The 16,670-nt window shown below is 46.7% G+C and overlaps 1 protein-coding gene and 1 pseudogene across 1 annotated transcript; both read left to right on the forward strand.

The window, feature by feature from the left end:
- Nucleotides 1-2,040: 2,040 nt before the first annotated feature.
- LOC136464082 (protein S-acyltransferase 10-like) lies at nucleotides 2,041-7,615 on the forward strand. The gene is made up of 11 exons (XM_066463041.1): nucleotides 2,041-2,275; nucleotides 2,398-2,512; nucleotides 3,098-3,172; nucleotides 3,289-3,360; nucleotides 3,488-3,622; nucleotides 3,770-3,803; nucleotides 5,163-5,272; nucleotides 6,185-6,271; nucleotides 6,395-6,478; nucleotides 7,046-7,111; nucleotides 7,201-7,615. Exons 1-11 carry the CDS (start codon nucleotides 2,227-2,229, stop codon nucleotides 7,373-7,375), a joined length of 1,002 nt encoding a protein of 333 aa, XP_066319138.1. The 5' UTR covers nucleotides 2,041-2,226; the 3' UTR covers nucleotides 7,376-7,615.
- Nucleotides 7,616-12,649: 5,034 nt separating this feature from the next.
- LOC136464083 (uncharacterized) lies at nucleotides 12,650-14,337 on the forward strand (annotated as a pseudogene).
- The last annotated feature ends 2,333 nt before the right edge of the window (nucleotides 14,338-16,670 follow it).

Genomic DNA, 16,670 nt, shown 5'->3' on the forward strand with positions numbered 1-16,670 from the left:
GTTTAGAAAATTTGAACCTAGATAGTTGGGATGCATGATCGCGTCTTTCATTTTAGCCAATTGAGTTTATAATATAAATAAGATCCATTCTATGAGACGTGAGTAAACTCGAGGGAAAAAAACGCAGAAAAGTGGGAGGGATAGAACAGTTCACGGAGAAAAAAGAAATAGGGAGAGAAAAAAAAGGTGGTATGACTTCCCAGCAAAAACGAATCCCATTGGCCGCTGCAGTGCATACAGGTTCGCACACTCACACATTCACAGGCTTCGGCCCGTGGACCAACAAAATAGGGCCTACAAATCAGACGATGATCCAGCCCACTTCTGGCCTGCTTGGCTAAACCACGTCCAAACGCGTTGGATACAGGGGTGAAAAGGGTACGGATGCTTTCCGACAGTCTTTGAGACCGAATCCATTTATAGGATTCAGATCTGTTCGTATCCGAGTTTGAATATTCAACATTCGATAAGGTATCCATATCGGAATACTCAAATTGTATTTTATGATGTCGATATCCAATCATGTCCTATCCGACATCCGTATTCGAATCCAAATCCTAAAAGAAATACGAAAACAAATATAATATGAGTGATGTTTGTCCGTATCCGATCCGTTTTCATCCCTAGTTGGATCCTGAACGTCGTTGGGTCATTGGGTGGTTGGATCATGTAACCTCTGAGTCCTCGACGGAGGACTTTTGAAAGGTACCTGCTTACTCATGTTCTAAATTATAAGATATTTTAACTTTCTAAATACATATACTTTATTACACACGTAGACGTACACTATGTCTAAATATATAATAAAAGTATTGTATTTAGAAAAGCTAAGATATGCAGATGGTTGGTGTCATGGGGGACAAATAGTGGGTTTGTGAATGCATACTGGCACTCAACTTGAGATGTCTAGATAGTTTAAAAGTTAGCCTCTAACATATTAATATCATATGAAGGCAAAGTTTATATCAAAATTGTAGAGCACGAAGAGACATACAATTTTTTAGTTCCATTTTTTCATTTGAAATTGTTTAGAGTGTCAACAAGATCCACTAATAAAAATGAATAAAAAAGAAAAAAACATGCACTTTAACACAAACGACTTTGTGGTGGTGTGGTAAGTTTGTTTCACACTAAATCTCAGGTTGCGAGTCTGATTCCCACTTGTGACAAGTGTATGAAATATTTCTTTTTTTTTAGCTACACATATCCTTGAGGTCATCCTTAGGGTCATCGGCCCGCATGAAAATATATATCCTTGACGGATGGCACAAATATCTTGACCTCGTTTTTGTTTCCTTGGCGACGAAACGCCAAGAAAATTATTTGTGATGGCCAGCCCTCAAGGTAGTCGAATTTCTATTGTTCTCTTTCCTTGATGGTTGGCCACCAAGAATGATTTCCTTGGCGGTATTTATGGTTTCCTTGAGGGTTCTTGGCTGGATATTTCATTTTCTCGTAGTGCATCTATGTATTCATACTTTCCCATATTTATTTCGATATCAGATTATCAGTGTCATAATTTTTTTCTCGAATACGTAGGAGAGGTGTGTATCTTTGTATCGTAAAGAGGAAAAAGGACCCGTGAACAATACCAACTCATGCTAGGACCGTATATGAGAAGGTTGGAAGTACTTACGACATGACTACCCACCAAAAAACACTTTTAACGACCAAACAAGGAAAAACTCAACCGAGAGCTCCTACCCTATCCAGCTCTAGAGCTTGGAGTGTCTTAGTTCCGGCTAGGCACCATAACATATACTCATCCCTACACTGTCGCAAAAACATCGCTAACAGAAAGGAGAATCCCCATCGAAGTCATAGGTATCACAATGTATGATTATAATTCTCGATATGGGTATCCTTCTGCTCTGTGTCGTGCATGAATCACAACATGTGTACTTTCTATATAAAAATTCTTCTGGACTACGAACGATGAAGACCACAACTAGATGGCACAGGGAGCGCAACAAATCCAGCATCCAGCCCACATCGCGGCCTCGTCTGGCCCACTCACACTTCCAGACGGCCCCCATCCACCTCGATGAGACAATAGTAGTATGTTCTGTCTGCCAGGTAGGACCCGCCGGAACGGATCCCCTGCTTCTTCTACCGAAATCGTCGCTTCCGACGCACCAGTGCCGCGCGGCGCCGGGCGCCGGCGACCTTCCCGTGGCCCTTCTACAAAACCGACCCCCGCCGTCGGATGCGACGGAGACGGCGTCAATGGCGTCCTCCTCTGCCGCCGAGCCCAGCTCCCGCCTCTCTGATCGAGGTACGCTGGCTACGCCTGATTTTGTTTGTGGGTTGAAAATTCAGCGATTATTAGGCTCGATTTGGTGCTTCGTTGTGTCCATGGGGGGTTTTTGATCTGGGCCTCTGGGGGCTTCTGCACAGCGAGGAGGTCGTCGCTGGGACTCAGATTCATGGTGCTCCTGATGCACGTGCTGTTCGTTGGCGCTGTCTTCATCCTCGATCCGACCCTCGACTGGCGAATCCACGAGGAGCCGTGGTACGTTTCTCTCTCTGTCTCTTTTTATGAATTTGTTCTAAATTAGGCCGTGTGCCTTTACTTGATGCGGAGAAGCGTGTTGTAGACCTTTCTTCTACCCCTTACTGAGCTCTAGGTTTGCCTGCTGTCGAGTATGTTTTTAGCTGTCTTACTACTGTTTCAATATATTCTAAACTTGCCTGATTTGTTTGTGGAAGAGTCTTTTGGGCCGCTTGTGTAAGCAATTGTTTCTGCATCTGATTGTTTATATAGCTGAATGGTTCAATTCATGGAAATCTGGATTGATAGAACATGCCATTCTGAGATCACTTTTATCAAATAGTTACACATTGTCTTAGTCCTTGTGCAAGTGTTTATACTGTCAAAGTGTCAATTCTTCTAAAATTTCCTGACCTATAGTTGCGTAATACTAGTACTAATAGTTTTCTATTTTATGCACTATGAACCATGTCGTGCTCCCTTTCATGTGAGCAAGTTGTGTTCTGACTCCTGAAATTTGACAAAAATATGAAGTAGAATTTTCTATTCTTATCTAGAGCAAGGGTTGCTATGTTGTTTAATCTTACAGATCACTTTTTATTCCAGGTATATAGGGTTGTACGGAGTGCTTGTCCTGCTCACGTTAGTGCAATACTTCTACACAGCTGGCTCATCTCCAGGGTAATTGCTATTTTAGTTTCTGACTTTATCCTCATCCTTCACTAAAGGAATAATATGCTGGATATGGAAACAAGGAAGTGTGTGACTCTGTGTTTTGTGTACTTCTGTGATATCAGGTATGTTATTGATGTAATGAGAGCTGGTTCCATGATGCATGCAACCTTCGTCAACACTGCTGCTCTTTCAAAGTAATGTCTTTAGAACCCACTAGCATTGCATCTGGTAATTTGATCTCTCTTGCTTCAGAAAAACATATAAGATGCATGCATTGATATTTATGCTTTGTTTTGCTCTCTTTTTGATGATTAAGAAAAGGCAGTCAAATTCAAGAAATGGAAACACAAATTCCCCGACGAGTCGTGCTCAACTACAGAAACTTAGCACGATGACTCCTACATCGTCATGGGCACAGATGGTTATGGATCTTTATCCTCCAGGGTCAAGCACCAGGTATAGCTGTCACTATTGAGAAGTTCTTTTTATCTGAGGCAACAATGTCCTTAGAAGTGGCGCTGTATCTTTTTAATGGTATTTTTGTTTTAGCATTCTTGTATTTGCCACACAGTAATATGTTTAATATCCATCATTGTCTTCTAGGGATTGGACTTGCACTTACTGCAGGGTTGTTCAGGTATTCTTTTATCCTCAAGCGCTACATGTTCTTTACAAGCAAGTGGGTATTACTATAGTTGTGTTATGCACGAATTGAGTTGGTTGCACGAGTCACTTGTCTTTAAGTTATGCACAAGTGTCTTTGACTAAACTTTAAGAATAATAGACGTTCAGTACATCCTTTTTCAAAATTTACCAAGTCTGTGAAAAACTGTGTAAGAATCTGAAAATGAATTTGTGGTATATTTGATTATACTCCCTCCGTCCATTTATCGGCGTCGTTTGAGCAAAATCGCGATTTCCAGCAGTCGGCATCGTCTAAGCTGGCCCCTCCCGTTTTTCCTCGGGTTGTTGCGCGCGAGACGCCTCGTATGCCATGCGGAGTTACTACGAAGCCACCCTCCCATTATACGCATATACGACTCCGTCCGCTCCGTTTTCTTGACCTCACATACTGCAAGTCGCTCCACCTCGCGGCACTATGTACGCCGCCGCCGCGCCGCTGCTTAGTTCCACGCCGCCGCGCCGCCGATTAGCTCCATGCTGCCACCACGCCATGCTGCCACGCTGCTGCAGGCGATGGATCACCAAGACGACGATGAAGAGGTGCAGTACGTGCGTGGTGCCAACTGGGCAAGTTGAAAACGGAATCGTTGGATAGTGGCAGGTGAAATTTTGATGATCTGTTGCCTAATTTTTTATCTCTGGTGGCGAAACTTTTGGTATGGAAGGCATACGATGGAACGTCCATCACGGCGCGGGGGCATAGGATGCATGAGCACGCGGTCGCTGCATGTAGAAATTAGTTTCCGCGGCCGCACGTGCCTTCCTACTTGAGCGCGCGATTACAGCCGGCGTTTTCAGCGACGTGAGCGCGGGATTAGTTGGAAAGTGAAACTGACGCCGGAGAGTAAACAGCAGCGCAGCAATTAATTGCAAATCGGCGTGGCTTTGGTCCTCCTTGGTCATCGCGTCAGAGGCTAAAATGATGCCGATTTATGGACGGAGGGAGTATTTGTTAGTGTACTTAAAGCTACTAGAAGTTTGCTCTTCAGATCCTTGCTTGACTAGTTGTTTCTTTGTCACTTTATGACATTCAAAGAATCATTTCTGATCATGAAGGTTATTTGTGCATTAAGAGTCCTCGAAAACTTAATACGTTGATCTTGATCGATTGATGAGTAACGGATTAGCACTGCAGTGGGCACAGGACCTCTCTCTTACAAAGTCAACTTCTGCTATCTTATTTGTTCATAACTGCTCTCCCAAAATCTCATGGTGTCATGCTAATTTCAACTATTATGTCCTTAGAAATTTCCCATGTCTTGTTGCTTCTGATAGTCAGAGTTAAAGTTTTGCTACCAACATCCTTTTGCAGCCACCTCGTACCCGGCACTGCCATGACTGTGATAAATGTGTCCTTCAATTTGATCATCACTGCATATGGCTTGGAACATGCATTGGCAAAAAGAACCATTGTCGTTTTTGGTGAGTTCTTAATGTGTGTCTTCACCTATATGTTCCATTCACTTGCACATCAGTTGTGGTGTGCTGTGCTTGCACACATGTTTTATACACTACCATACTTGCAGAAACATTACAGTTATTTCTTTGATTGGGACACCGATGAACATTCTGAGGAGCTTATTGTATCCACAGATGTTTCCCACAGTTGTAGTTTTCTGACTGAAAGTACATAGGGTCTGATTAGTTGCCTGCATTAGCCTGTATCCAAGCTTGTGCAGTGCAGTTTGCCCTTGTTTGGTTGCCTGCAGAGGCTCTTATGCAGGCTTGCACAGTGACCAAAGTAGACCAACGCAGCATTAGCTAGTACGCTAGATTTTTTCCGTATTAGACAATGCAGATTTGCATAAGCCGATGGGCACATAAAAATAAAATATTTTGACATTCTCTACCTTTACTAGAAACATGAGACCTCTAATAGAACATATAATGTGACTATATGCAATAAAATGTAAACAAACAAACACAATTTTATTGGACACGGCTTGCCTATTCATGACAACCAAACATGAAGGCACTGCATACATATATGCCAGCTTAGGTTGTATTGCATAAGGTCAAATGCAGGCTAAGCCTAATACAGGCAATGAATCAGACAGACCCATATTGATCAAATCAATGCTCTGGAGTATTTACACTGTGTACCATTAGACAGATAGAACTTAAATGCCACTGAGTATTTGAATCAACACCCCTTCCTCTTGTGATATAATGATTTATCTTATTTATTGACCTAACCTAACTACTGCTACTACTACATTATTGTGATTACACATTGAGACTTTCATATTGTCTTTCGTCATGCTGTGCAATTGCAGTATGATACTATCGTTGAAGTTCTCTTTGTTCTTATGGTTGTATAACCTCCTTTCCTAGGTGGTACATATTTGAAGAAACAATCTTGTGTATCTGGACTGCTGCTCTCTACATCGAGTCATTGCGTTTAGATGTGGACAAGGCCTGGTATGATATGTTATTCTCTTCAAAATTTTATGTGGCTGCTCATCTGCTGTGAACTAGATGCTTTCAATTTGGACTTCGGTTTTCCTGCTATGTTGGCTTAGGCTCATTTTCGTCATATTACAGGTGGAAGGACTTTGTTGGTGTAATCCTGTTGGCAGTGCTTATCTTTATCCTTATATTCCTACTACTATTGTGGTTGTTTCATTCGTAAGTTTTATCCATGTCTAATGCATGTCTTTGAATAGATAGGCTTATAAGTTTTGAAGCTAAATATCAAAATGCAACTTCAAATCTACATTTGTTCCCTTGAGTCAGTAGATCTAGGGCGACTAGTTGCCTTTTCTATCAAAAAAGTAAAAACAACATTGTTAATTCAAAAGGTGATGGAACATTTCTGACAATATTAATTGCAGATAAGTAAATATGACAAGAAAGCAAAACAAAAGAAACAAAATGGATCAACCACCAGCACACCGCACATGTAATTTACAAGCTAACAATGAAACTAACACAGCGTCCAGAATTCCACTTTATATAATGATGAGCTGCACATTCGAGGAAAACAAGCCCAACAATTCCACTTCGTCCTGGATAATAATGCTTTCTCAAAGCATGAAGCTATACATATTAAAAGCTAGAAACTTACATATTTTTTGCATTTTTACAATTACAACATGGTATATTGCTCAAGAACCCCAAATCAATACAACTTGTATATATCCCTAAAAAAGCACTTCATATAAGTGTGTGTTGGTCTGATGTTTTTTTTTGCAGGTACATTGCTCTAACAAATCAAACAACCTACGAAGTTGCCAGAAGAAAGCGAATATTCTACCTAAGGTTTGTCACTATAGGAATGACTCAGTTTGTGACCGATATATTTTTGTATTGTTAAGATACGTGAAACATTGTGGCTGTATTGCTTGCAGGGGAGTACCTGAAAGAGTTCATCCATTCAGTAGAGGCATATGCAGAAATCTCTACGACTTCTGCTGTTCTAGCCAGAAGGGATATATTCTGGAAGCTGTGCCCCCAAGTCAGGAGCTGGAAGCTAGAGCTGTTCGCTACACGTGCCGGGATGTCATTTGCTGCCGTTGCTGCTGATAGGCTGTACCATAGCATTCTGCCCATATAGCCTGTTCCGCTGTTCTTTGTTCAACCTTTCGCTAATGGAAGCAAATTTTAGTGACCTGCGACCGTTAGATACTCTAGAGTTCATTATTTGTGCATAGTCATTTGTACATTTCACTCAGAAAATGTGTGCCCTGAGATCAAGTTGTTCACAGTTTGTCTGTAAAATTCTGTATGGCCCTGCATTCAAATAGGTTTTCAGGACAGATAGAATTGATCTGTACTTCAGTTCTGGTGTCGAAATGTACATTCGAGGTTTGGTTGGTAATTTCGGAATTTAGTCTATTATTTTAAGCCTTCTAAGCCTTTCTTAATATGTGTTACTAGCCATATATTTATATTTTATATCAATTAATTAACGCGGAGGGAAGCTACGTCGGCAGTCGGCACTACTAGGTACAAGAACCAACAGATATCAAGGTACAACCTTCTTTCCAGCCCCTAAGAATGCAATTCTATGTTTGAACTGAATCAAATTCAAGTTTATAAAAAATAGTATCCATATGACTCTAAATAGGTATATTGCAAGTAAAATGTATTCCACAAGGAATATAAAAATAATTATTTTGTTTTATAAATATTAATACTTTTTTTATGATTTTCTTAAATTGATATGGATTGACTTATAATAAAACTAGAATTACATTCTTTTGAGATAGAGGGAGCAAGTAACAACTGAAACGAATTTAGTACTTATGCACTCAAGATTTTGCATGATTCATATAGAAAATAATGTATATATGATTGAGACAAGACCAACATAATTATCCTCTAAATGATAAAAAAAATGTTACGACTCAAAAGTTTTTTTTTTCGAAATTTCAAGGAATACTTAAGTATATACATATTGTTTAATTAATATTTAATCCAATTATTATGAAACCCACTTTGATAGGTTTATGTTGTCTTTTGGTCTATCTTGGCCACTCATGGATTTAGCTTGCTAATGCTAGATAATCTTAGAAAAACATATTTCCCTTTTAAATAACTATAGGTGTTCCTTTAACATTACTCCAAGCTGAGAAGAGAGGACATTCAACCAATTGTGGATAAATAAAATCATTAAAAGAGTGGGAGGCCGGAGAAGAATACTTCTCTCTTGTGGGGTGTGTGTGTGTGTGTGTGTGTGGGTGGGGGGGGGGGGGGGGGGGGGGGGGGGGGGGGTTGACCCTACTTAAATCCTGCATGAGTGCCCGGCCAGAATCCCCGTTTAGCGTTGCGTCGAACCGTGAAATCGAACGAAAGCAAAGTTCGTTGTCTCTAGTGTGTGCGTCGACTCCTACGTCCGAATGGTATTAAAAAAGTCACCTTTTACTCATCTGCAAACGACGATTTTCGTTCTGACACTGAACGTCCTAATGCTCCAATGTCCCCCGTTCGTTTTCTGCTTCTCTCGGTTCGCCTTTTGTCAACACCGTAGCTGCTCTTATGTGAATGGATTCTTTGATGTTATCCAAACATGAAAAAAAAAACACTCAAATCCCACTACTTTTCTGAAAGGCCTTATCACTGCGCGCTAACGTTAGTGTGATGCTAATTGGGGGCGCCAGCCATACACCAGTGCAGAAAGTACTTGTACTAGGTTTACCTCCACAGACCACAGGTACAGGACACTGCCGGCTCAAAGTGGAGTTGGTAGCAATTTCAGGAGCTAACGGTTGTTAAAGCAGTGCAAACTCATCGTATCGTTTCATTCCACTCTCTGTTTGATGTTTGCCCCTTCCTATGACAAGAGAATGAGCAACTTGCACCGATGCACTGAGTTACAACAAAACAAAGGGATAAGACATGCTTACCAATCAGCACTGCAGCCTGTGAGTTTTCATCCACGGGGCCATTATCTTGCACCGAGCCTAGAATCTAGATGCATTCACCCATGTGAAAATCCAAGAAGAGATTACCACGTGTCTCCTTTTTTTTATATAAACAGAACTAATGGAAAACAAGAACGTCTAAATAGTATTTTTCTCTCGTAACAAATCAGCATAAGCTAAATTTCAGCAAAGTGAACAGGGCCATGTGTCTAGAACTGATTAAAAGAAAGCATGGAGTCAGTAACATGAAGCAGGTTTGTGGGGGCTTCAGTTCTTTCTCTTTTCCATCCTGGCATGTGAAGTTGCCATCAAGGGAATCGTCACTCGTCAGTGTTACCATCTTTTACACAGTTCTATGCCGAAAGCTGTGATGGAGAGAGCAGCAGTGTTTCTGTACTCAGTTACTTCACTGCATATATAAGTTCAGAAACTCCACGGTTCACTGTTCACTCTTGTCAGCTTCAACCCTTCAACTGCTTTTCCATTTCTGTCTCGTGAAGTTCTTTTGCTTTCGCACCTGCATTCGTCATGCATGTCAACACCGGTTGCACCTGGTACAGGTCATGTCCTGTGCCAACAGCTTCACAACAGCGTGCTGCTTTCCTCCATTAAACATTCCAGCATACGGTCAGCATGTCAATCGACAGTAGTTAACACGGTCCCAATCCACTCAACGTTTGTGCAAGAATATCACAAGAATAATCGTGACCTGCTAGCCATGTACTCCTTCCGTTCCAATTTATAAGTTACTTTGACTTTTTTGGCACATCCATTTTGCTATGCATCTAGATAGATACATAGTAAAATGAATGTACCAAAAAAGTCAAAACGACTTATAATTTGGAACGGATGGAGTACAAAACAAAGCCATCCATTAGTTTACTCTTGATTGCACTTGTGCACCTAATTCTTTAACTAAGTTTGTTTAATTCAGAGATGGATCGATGACATCTGCAGAGAGATCAGAGTTCTCAACTTGCACCTCAAGAACTCTTCAACGGATCTTCTCTTCGCTTCGCATGCCAAAGATGAACGTAAGCAAACTAGTCTCTTGCCGACTGTCACTGTTTGCTTGAACTACTTTTCAGCAACGAAAAGTGTTTTCCTCTCACAATAAATCATTATAAGTATCAGCATAAATCAAATTTCAGCATAAGCGAACAAGGTGTGTATTTTTTTAAAAGCACGTTCAGTTTAAACGAACAGACAGAAGATAGTGTGTCAAATTCTCGCAGCGTACTGCTAGCGGTCCTGATCAAACCCCATGACTTTCAACTTGACGAAGTCCACTTGAAGATGCCTGCTAGTGAGGCTAAAGAAGCAAGCTTTTGCAGAAAGTCATGGTCTCAACAAACTGCCCCGGATTGACTCAACATTGGCAGGAATGAAACTGAAACTGGCTAAAAGCGCCAAGTTTGAGCAAATTACAGACAAAACCCATGAACCCGTAATTGACTGGATCTAAGCCTGCTATGCCTTTGATTTGCCAAATCTCTTCGTAGACCTAACTGCACATAAATCACGAGGGAAACTGACGCCATTCTTTTTCAAATGGCAGGTCCCGAGAGACATTTGTTTGTCCAACAAAATCGGCAGAGTATCTTTGAGACCGTTCACAAGCTGCACGAGTGTCTGCTTTGTTTCTTTTTTTGTGCTGGAGCCCGAGGAATACTTCGAGAGGCAGGCCTTGCTTTGCTTGTCTGGAGTCAAGCCTGGGCAAGTTTTATTGAGAACCGAGAGCCGAACCGAACTAACCGAGAGCCGAACCGAACTAACCGAGAACCGAAATTTCGGTTACCTGTTCGGTTCTCAGTTCTTAGGAACCGAACTTTGTTCGGTTAAATCGGTTCCTCCCCTCGGTTAACTGAAATAACCGAAGAACCGAAACCGATGGGAGAAACTTGTAAATCTGCACCAAGAGATCGGTAATTGGGTTGTGAACTTGTGATTTGTTAATGTGCTGATGTGTTGGTTGCGGTTATTTGGATGTGACTTATTGATTTGCATACGTTGCCATGTCATTTATGCCTTGAAAACAGCCAAAATGCTGCTGAATTTTTCTAATGTAACATGTTCAATAATTGGTCGGTTAGTTCGGTTGGAACCGAGAACCGAACCGAACCGAACTAACGAAACCGAACTTCATCGGTACCGAGTTTTTTGAAAAACCGATCAGTACCAAGTTTCCTGAGAACCGAACTTCCAGAAAAACCAAAAAACCGATCGTTCTACCGAACGCCCAGGCCTAGTCTGGACGCTGGACAAGATGACGGCAGCTGGCAAGTTGTAGAATTAATCCGTGGCTGTTACCACTGAACTGCAAATCCGTGCATGCAAACCGTGACAACAAGGTTAGGTACAGCGTACCTTATCCTGCCAATTGCATCACATGTGTCAATTTTCTTCCCCACTGCTTTCATGCTGCTCGCTACTCGGAAGTACATATCAAACTCTTGTCCCTGCTCATTCTTCCATTTCTTTTTCTCCGGAAGACAACATGCACCTAACGTGTAGCGTGTGTCGTGGGGCGCACCGATTAGAACTTACTAGAAGACAACATGCTTTCAAGGAGCAGGGTGCGGTGCACGTCGAGTTGTCTCGCAGTCTCGCTGGAAGTTTGTGTATGCCCGCGAGAAAAAGGACATCCTCGTGACATGACGCACCCGCTCGAGGTCGAGGGCAACATAGATAGATGCGGTGAACGCAGCCCGGCGGCGGAAGCTGTGGACGAACTCGTGGCGTGGAGGGTTTTCACTTTTCACCCTTTCGCCTTCGGTCTGAACTGTGAACCTGAACGTCGTTTCTGATCGAGTCCAAACAATCGATTCAGTCCAGTCAGGCCAGGCGTCGGCGGCTAAGAAGCCGAGAAATCCATTTAGCTCAAGTTGTTGCCGCTACTAGTAGTAGTACTAGCCAGTCATGTGTGAAACTGAAACGATCGCTCGGCCGTGTCGCCCGTCGGTCGATGTGGTTCCAGTCCAAGAACATATGCCCGTCTCAGAAACTGAAACAGGGTGCCAAGTCGCGACTAACAAACAGGGGCATTATGCAACTGTGAGTGCACTCGGCTGTCAGCCGGAGGCGGCGCATCAGATACCGTTCTTCAGTCGCCCCTCGCCACGGTCACGGCGTCGGCTGCTGCGGCAACGGCACGATGTGGACAATTTTTTTTGTGTGTGTGCGTTACCGCACGATTGTGATGACCAGGTGGACTTGTGAGTTGTGACTGCGGCTGGTGTGCGGAAAAGATGCGGCCGGTCTGGGACCCGCCTGCCTCCAGAATTCAAGAACCGATCAAACCGAGGCCCCACGGGGCAGTGCACGTGACCCCACAGAATCCCCTCCCCCACCCGTGGCCGGCCCCGCTCCGCCCGTCACGGAGCACGAAAAAGTTCGTCGCATGGAACCGACCAACCCCCACCCACCCCTGCTCCACTGGCAGCCGGGTCCCGCACCCACCCAGCACGCTCTGCTGCGTGCCTCGCGCGACTGCCGTGGCGGGCCGGCGGCTCGAAGAAGAACTGGTCCAGACTCCAGAAACCCTGACGGCTGACCGCTTCACCGCTGCTGCGCTCCTTCGTCCCCCGAGCGGCCGAGCCCTATTATATAGGCGCGGCCGTGCGCTCCATCCATGCCTTCCACGGCTGACGGCGGCTTCCTAGAGTGTTCCATCCGACCATCCCATCCCCATTCCCCCAGTCCACTCCCCGCCTCCCTTTAAGAACGCGCCCCTCGACCACCCGTCACCCATCGCTTGGGAATTGATCGATCCGAACAACGCCGGAGGGCTACTGTGAGGATCAGGATGGTGGTCGGATTCCGCCGCACGATCTCGTTCCCGGCGCCCAGGTCCCCAACGCCGCCATCGGGCGCGGGTCCCAGCGCCGCCGCCAACAAGTCCGCGGCGTACCGCGCCCGATCGGCGAGCCTGCCGTGCCGGTTCCACCCGCTGGTGCTCCAGCTGGACGACGACGTGGCCGACCTGCGGGCGCTGGTGGGCCGCCTGCTGGCGTCGTCGCAGTCGCAGGTCTCCTCCTCCGCGGAGGCCGTGGCCGAGGGCGCGGCACAGCTGGGCCGCGTCCTCGTCTCCCTCTCGGAGCTGCTGCACCACCCGCAGGCGCAGGACCCGCTGCGCCGGCTCGGCCCGTCCCCGTTCGCGGAGCGCCTCCTGGACGACTTCCTCCGCCTCGCCGACGCGCACGGCAGCTTCCGGGACGCCCTGGTCGCGCTGGCCGGGCTGCAGGCCGAGGCCCGCGCCGCGCTGCGCAGGGAGGAGCCCGCCCGCCTCGCGTCGGCGGCGCGCGCGCTGCGCCGGTCCGCGCGGGACCTCCCACGGGTCGCCTCCTCGGCGCGCGCCGTGGCCGCCAAGCCCCCGCCCGCCCTGCCCGCCCGACCTCCCCGCGGACGCCGCCGCCATCGCCGCCGCCGTCGTCGACGCGGCCGCCGCCGTGGCGTCAGGCCTCCGCGGCCGTCTTCTCCGGGGTGTCAGCGCTCTCCGTCGCCGCCGCCACGGCGCGCATCGAGGTCGAGGCCACGACGCCGTGCTGGATGCCCTCCCCCGCCAGGTTCAGCGCGCCGTCGTCCGCCACGCCGAGGCACGTGGTCGTCACCACCAGGGCCTCCTCGTCCTCGTCCATGCCGCGCATTTGGTGGGTCGCCGACCTGATGCGATGGATGTCGCGCGCCAAGCGCCGGTCGGCCAGGAGCCAGCACGCCGCCGACGGCCACGGCGCCACGTCAGCCGCGCGGCAGCCAGAATTGGAGGCCGCCGTGGACCCGGAGGAGCTGGAGCGGAAGGCGGCGTTCGAGCGGCTGGACAGCCTGGGACGGTGCATCGCGGACGTGGAGAGCAGCGGCGAGAAGGTGTTCAGAGCCCTCGTCAACACCAGGGTCTCCCTCCTCAACATTCTGAGCCCAGCCTTCTGATTCCCGAACAACTCTAAAATCATCAGAACCCAGCAAACTCGATTAAATTTTGCGACTCTGGATAAAAATCTGTACATAGCAATGCGTTGTAGGGCGTTCGCCGTGCTCGATTTTGTTTGTATAGTCGCATTCAGAATCGTAGCGAAGGAACTACTTGCAGAAAGAAGAAGAAAAGATTGTTCAAGTGTGATTCTCTGTCCATTAAGCTTGCATCGTTCATTTCAGTGCCTGCCGATTTCCGAAGTGTTCTGAGACAAAAAAGGTTAGATTGCTTCAAAACAAAAAACAAAAAAAGACGGATAGATTGATCTGTGGATCTTGCGCAGCTTAGTGGCTCCTCGTGGAGCTGAAGCCATACGTGGTAGGGGCCCTCTAAGAGGGTACAATCGTCGCGCTCGTGATCGTCTCTTTGAGGTTGATGAGGCGGCTGGTTCCCGATCGTTGGTTGGGTTCGGTGAGGTCACGTGGACGGATCATGGACGGATGGCACGAGTGATTCGATCCGGGGGTGGCGATCTGCACCAGGCTTTTTCCAGCGCGATCCGCAGCAGAGCAGGGGAGCAGAGGAGGAGGGGTCGATGTGCGATCGCCGATCAGTGATGTGATGCCGTAGGCGCCAATCGCGCCGGTCCGGTGCACTGATGGACCGTGGTGCCGTCGTGCCGATGATGGCGCCCAGGTGGTGGTGCTGGCCTGCTCTGCTGCTTTGAGATGCCTGACCGTTTACCGTTTTCTATGCGTGGCAGCTCCATCCAGAGGAATATCGCATTGGACCGGCGTTGCCATTAGATTATGACGACGGGACCAGCGAGGTTGCCGTGCTGCGAGGTTGCAAGCGCTGCAGATTCGCCTTGCTCCACACTTCCACACCACAGAAGGGGGAAGTGACCAGCGCGGCTACCGATTGCATGCAGGAGATCGATCATCGATGGTAACCGGCCGATCGCCTAAATTGGACGTGTTCAGCGAGGGACGAGGTGGACCTGGAGAAGTGAAGACCATACCATTGAGAATGACCTTTGTTGCAGCAACTGTTCAATTTCTGTAGTGCATTTCTGAAAGTTCTCGAGGTGGTAACGACTATCATCATCGACCAAACTCGTTCTTTAATCGATCACATTACCCAACCCACCTGCGACTGCGAGGCTGCAATAATACACAAGAACGAGAGGAACACATGAACAATGTAACGTGGCGGAGTCAGTAGTCACAGAAAACAGAATACGCATGAGCTGCTGCCACTGTTCGCCTAAACGGCCGTTTAGCCCGTTTACACACCGTTTTAAACGCTACACGGTGGTACACCGTTTCCGTTTAATCGGTTGTTTTAACCGTTTAAACGGCCGTTTTTTCCCGTTTAAACACCCGTTTTGCCCGAATAATAGGCTAAACGGTAGGTGACCGACTGTTTACCGTTTAGCGTTTAGGATAACACTGGCTGCTGCTGACTTCGTAGTTCATTCCAGCCCTGGCTTCCACGGGGGTCACGGTTCACCTGCTTGCTTGGATCGCTCTTTTCCCTGTATATGGGGGTGTGGCTGTGTCCCATCCCACGCATCCCTTGAACTGCACGGCTTTTGCTATTAAGATCCGGAGTAGTGTCTTGGATCAATAACGTAAAGAGCACGTGGCTAGAATTGCGGACACATGGTTAATGTAAGGTTAATATGTGAGTGTTTCAGATTAGCCATAGCGTGAGTGTGGTGTTGTGAAACATGTCTCTTGTCTTGTGATGCGCAGGTGTGGAGTATGAGATGGTCGACGGCAGTGGAGAGGATCAAGCGAGTTCGTGTCGACGGTCCAAAAGCGGTGGAAGGACGGACGTTGAGGGTTAGACCGAGGGACTGAGCACGGGGACATCGACAAGCAAGTGTATATGTGAAGATGGCGTAGACCATGTTGACCAAGTCGAGCGAAGGCGCAAGGACTTGGTGATCGAGTGGTCGAGGACGGAGGGTGACACGTGTCGAGACAGTGGAGGAGGCGTAGCGGATATGCTTCTCCAGCTGGGTTGGTAGTTTTGGTCTCAAAAAGTGCGGGTGAATGGTTTGCAGGATTTGATCCTCAAAACTCGGAAAGGAGTTGTCGGTGTTTTGGACCGGCAGACCCTCAACCAACTAGTAAAAATGTACTGCGTGCCCATAATCCCGGATGGTGATGCAAAGAGACATAAGGTTTATACTGGTTCGGGCAATAGGTGCCCTACGTCCAGTCTGAAAGATCGATCTTGTATTTCTTGCACCGAAATGCTCGTAGTAGGGGGTTACAAGCAAGGCGAGAGAGGGAGCTAGTCCCAGGTCTCTGCATGGAGCGGCGTGGATTGCTTGAGATGTTGATCTCAGGCGACGGGGAAGCGTGCGTGTTATGGAGTGTCGAGCGTATGTTCGTCTACCTCGTGAACCTGTCTATGCCTGAGTGTGTGCGAACGTGAGAGTAAGTCTGTCCTCTTCCTATACGTGTTCGTCTATCTCGTGAACCCGGGGTCCCCCCAGAAACGACCCCGATCCCTCCCTTTTATAGTTGAAGGG

This window comes from Miscanthus floridulus, chromosome 7 (assembly GCF_019320115.1).
Source record: "Miscanthus floridulus cultivar M001 chromosome 7, ASM1932011v1, whole genome shotgun sequence".
In the NCBI taxonomy this organism is placed as follows: domain Eukaryota; kingdom Viridiplantae; phylum Streptophyta; class Magnoliopsida; order Poales; family Poaceae; genus Miscanthus; species Miscanthus floridulus.

Coding starts and splice junctions, on each gene's coding strand:
- LOC136464082 (XM_066463041.1), top strand. CDS start 2,227: ATGGCGTCCTCCTCTGCCGCCGAGCCCAGCTCCCGCCTCTCTGATCGA. Junction 3,173..3,288: donor ACAGCTGGCTCATCTCCAGG/GTAATTGCTATT, acceptor CTGTGATATCAG/GTATGTTATTGATGTAATGA. Junction 3,804..5,162: donor CTTACTGCAGGGTTGTTCAG/GTATTCTTTTAT, acceptor ATCCTTTTGCAG/CCACCTCGTACCCGGCACTG.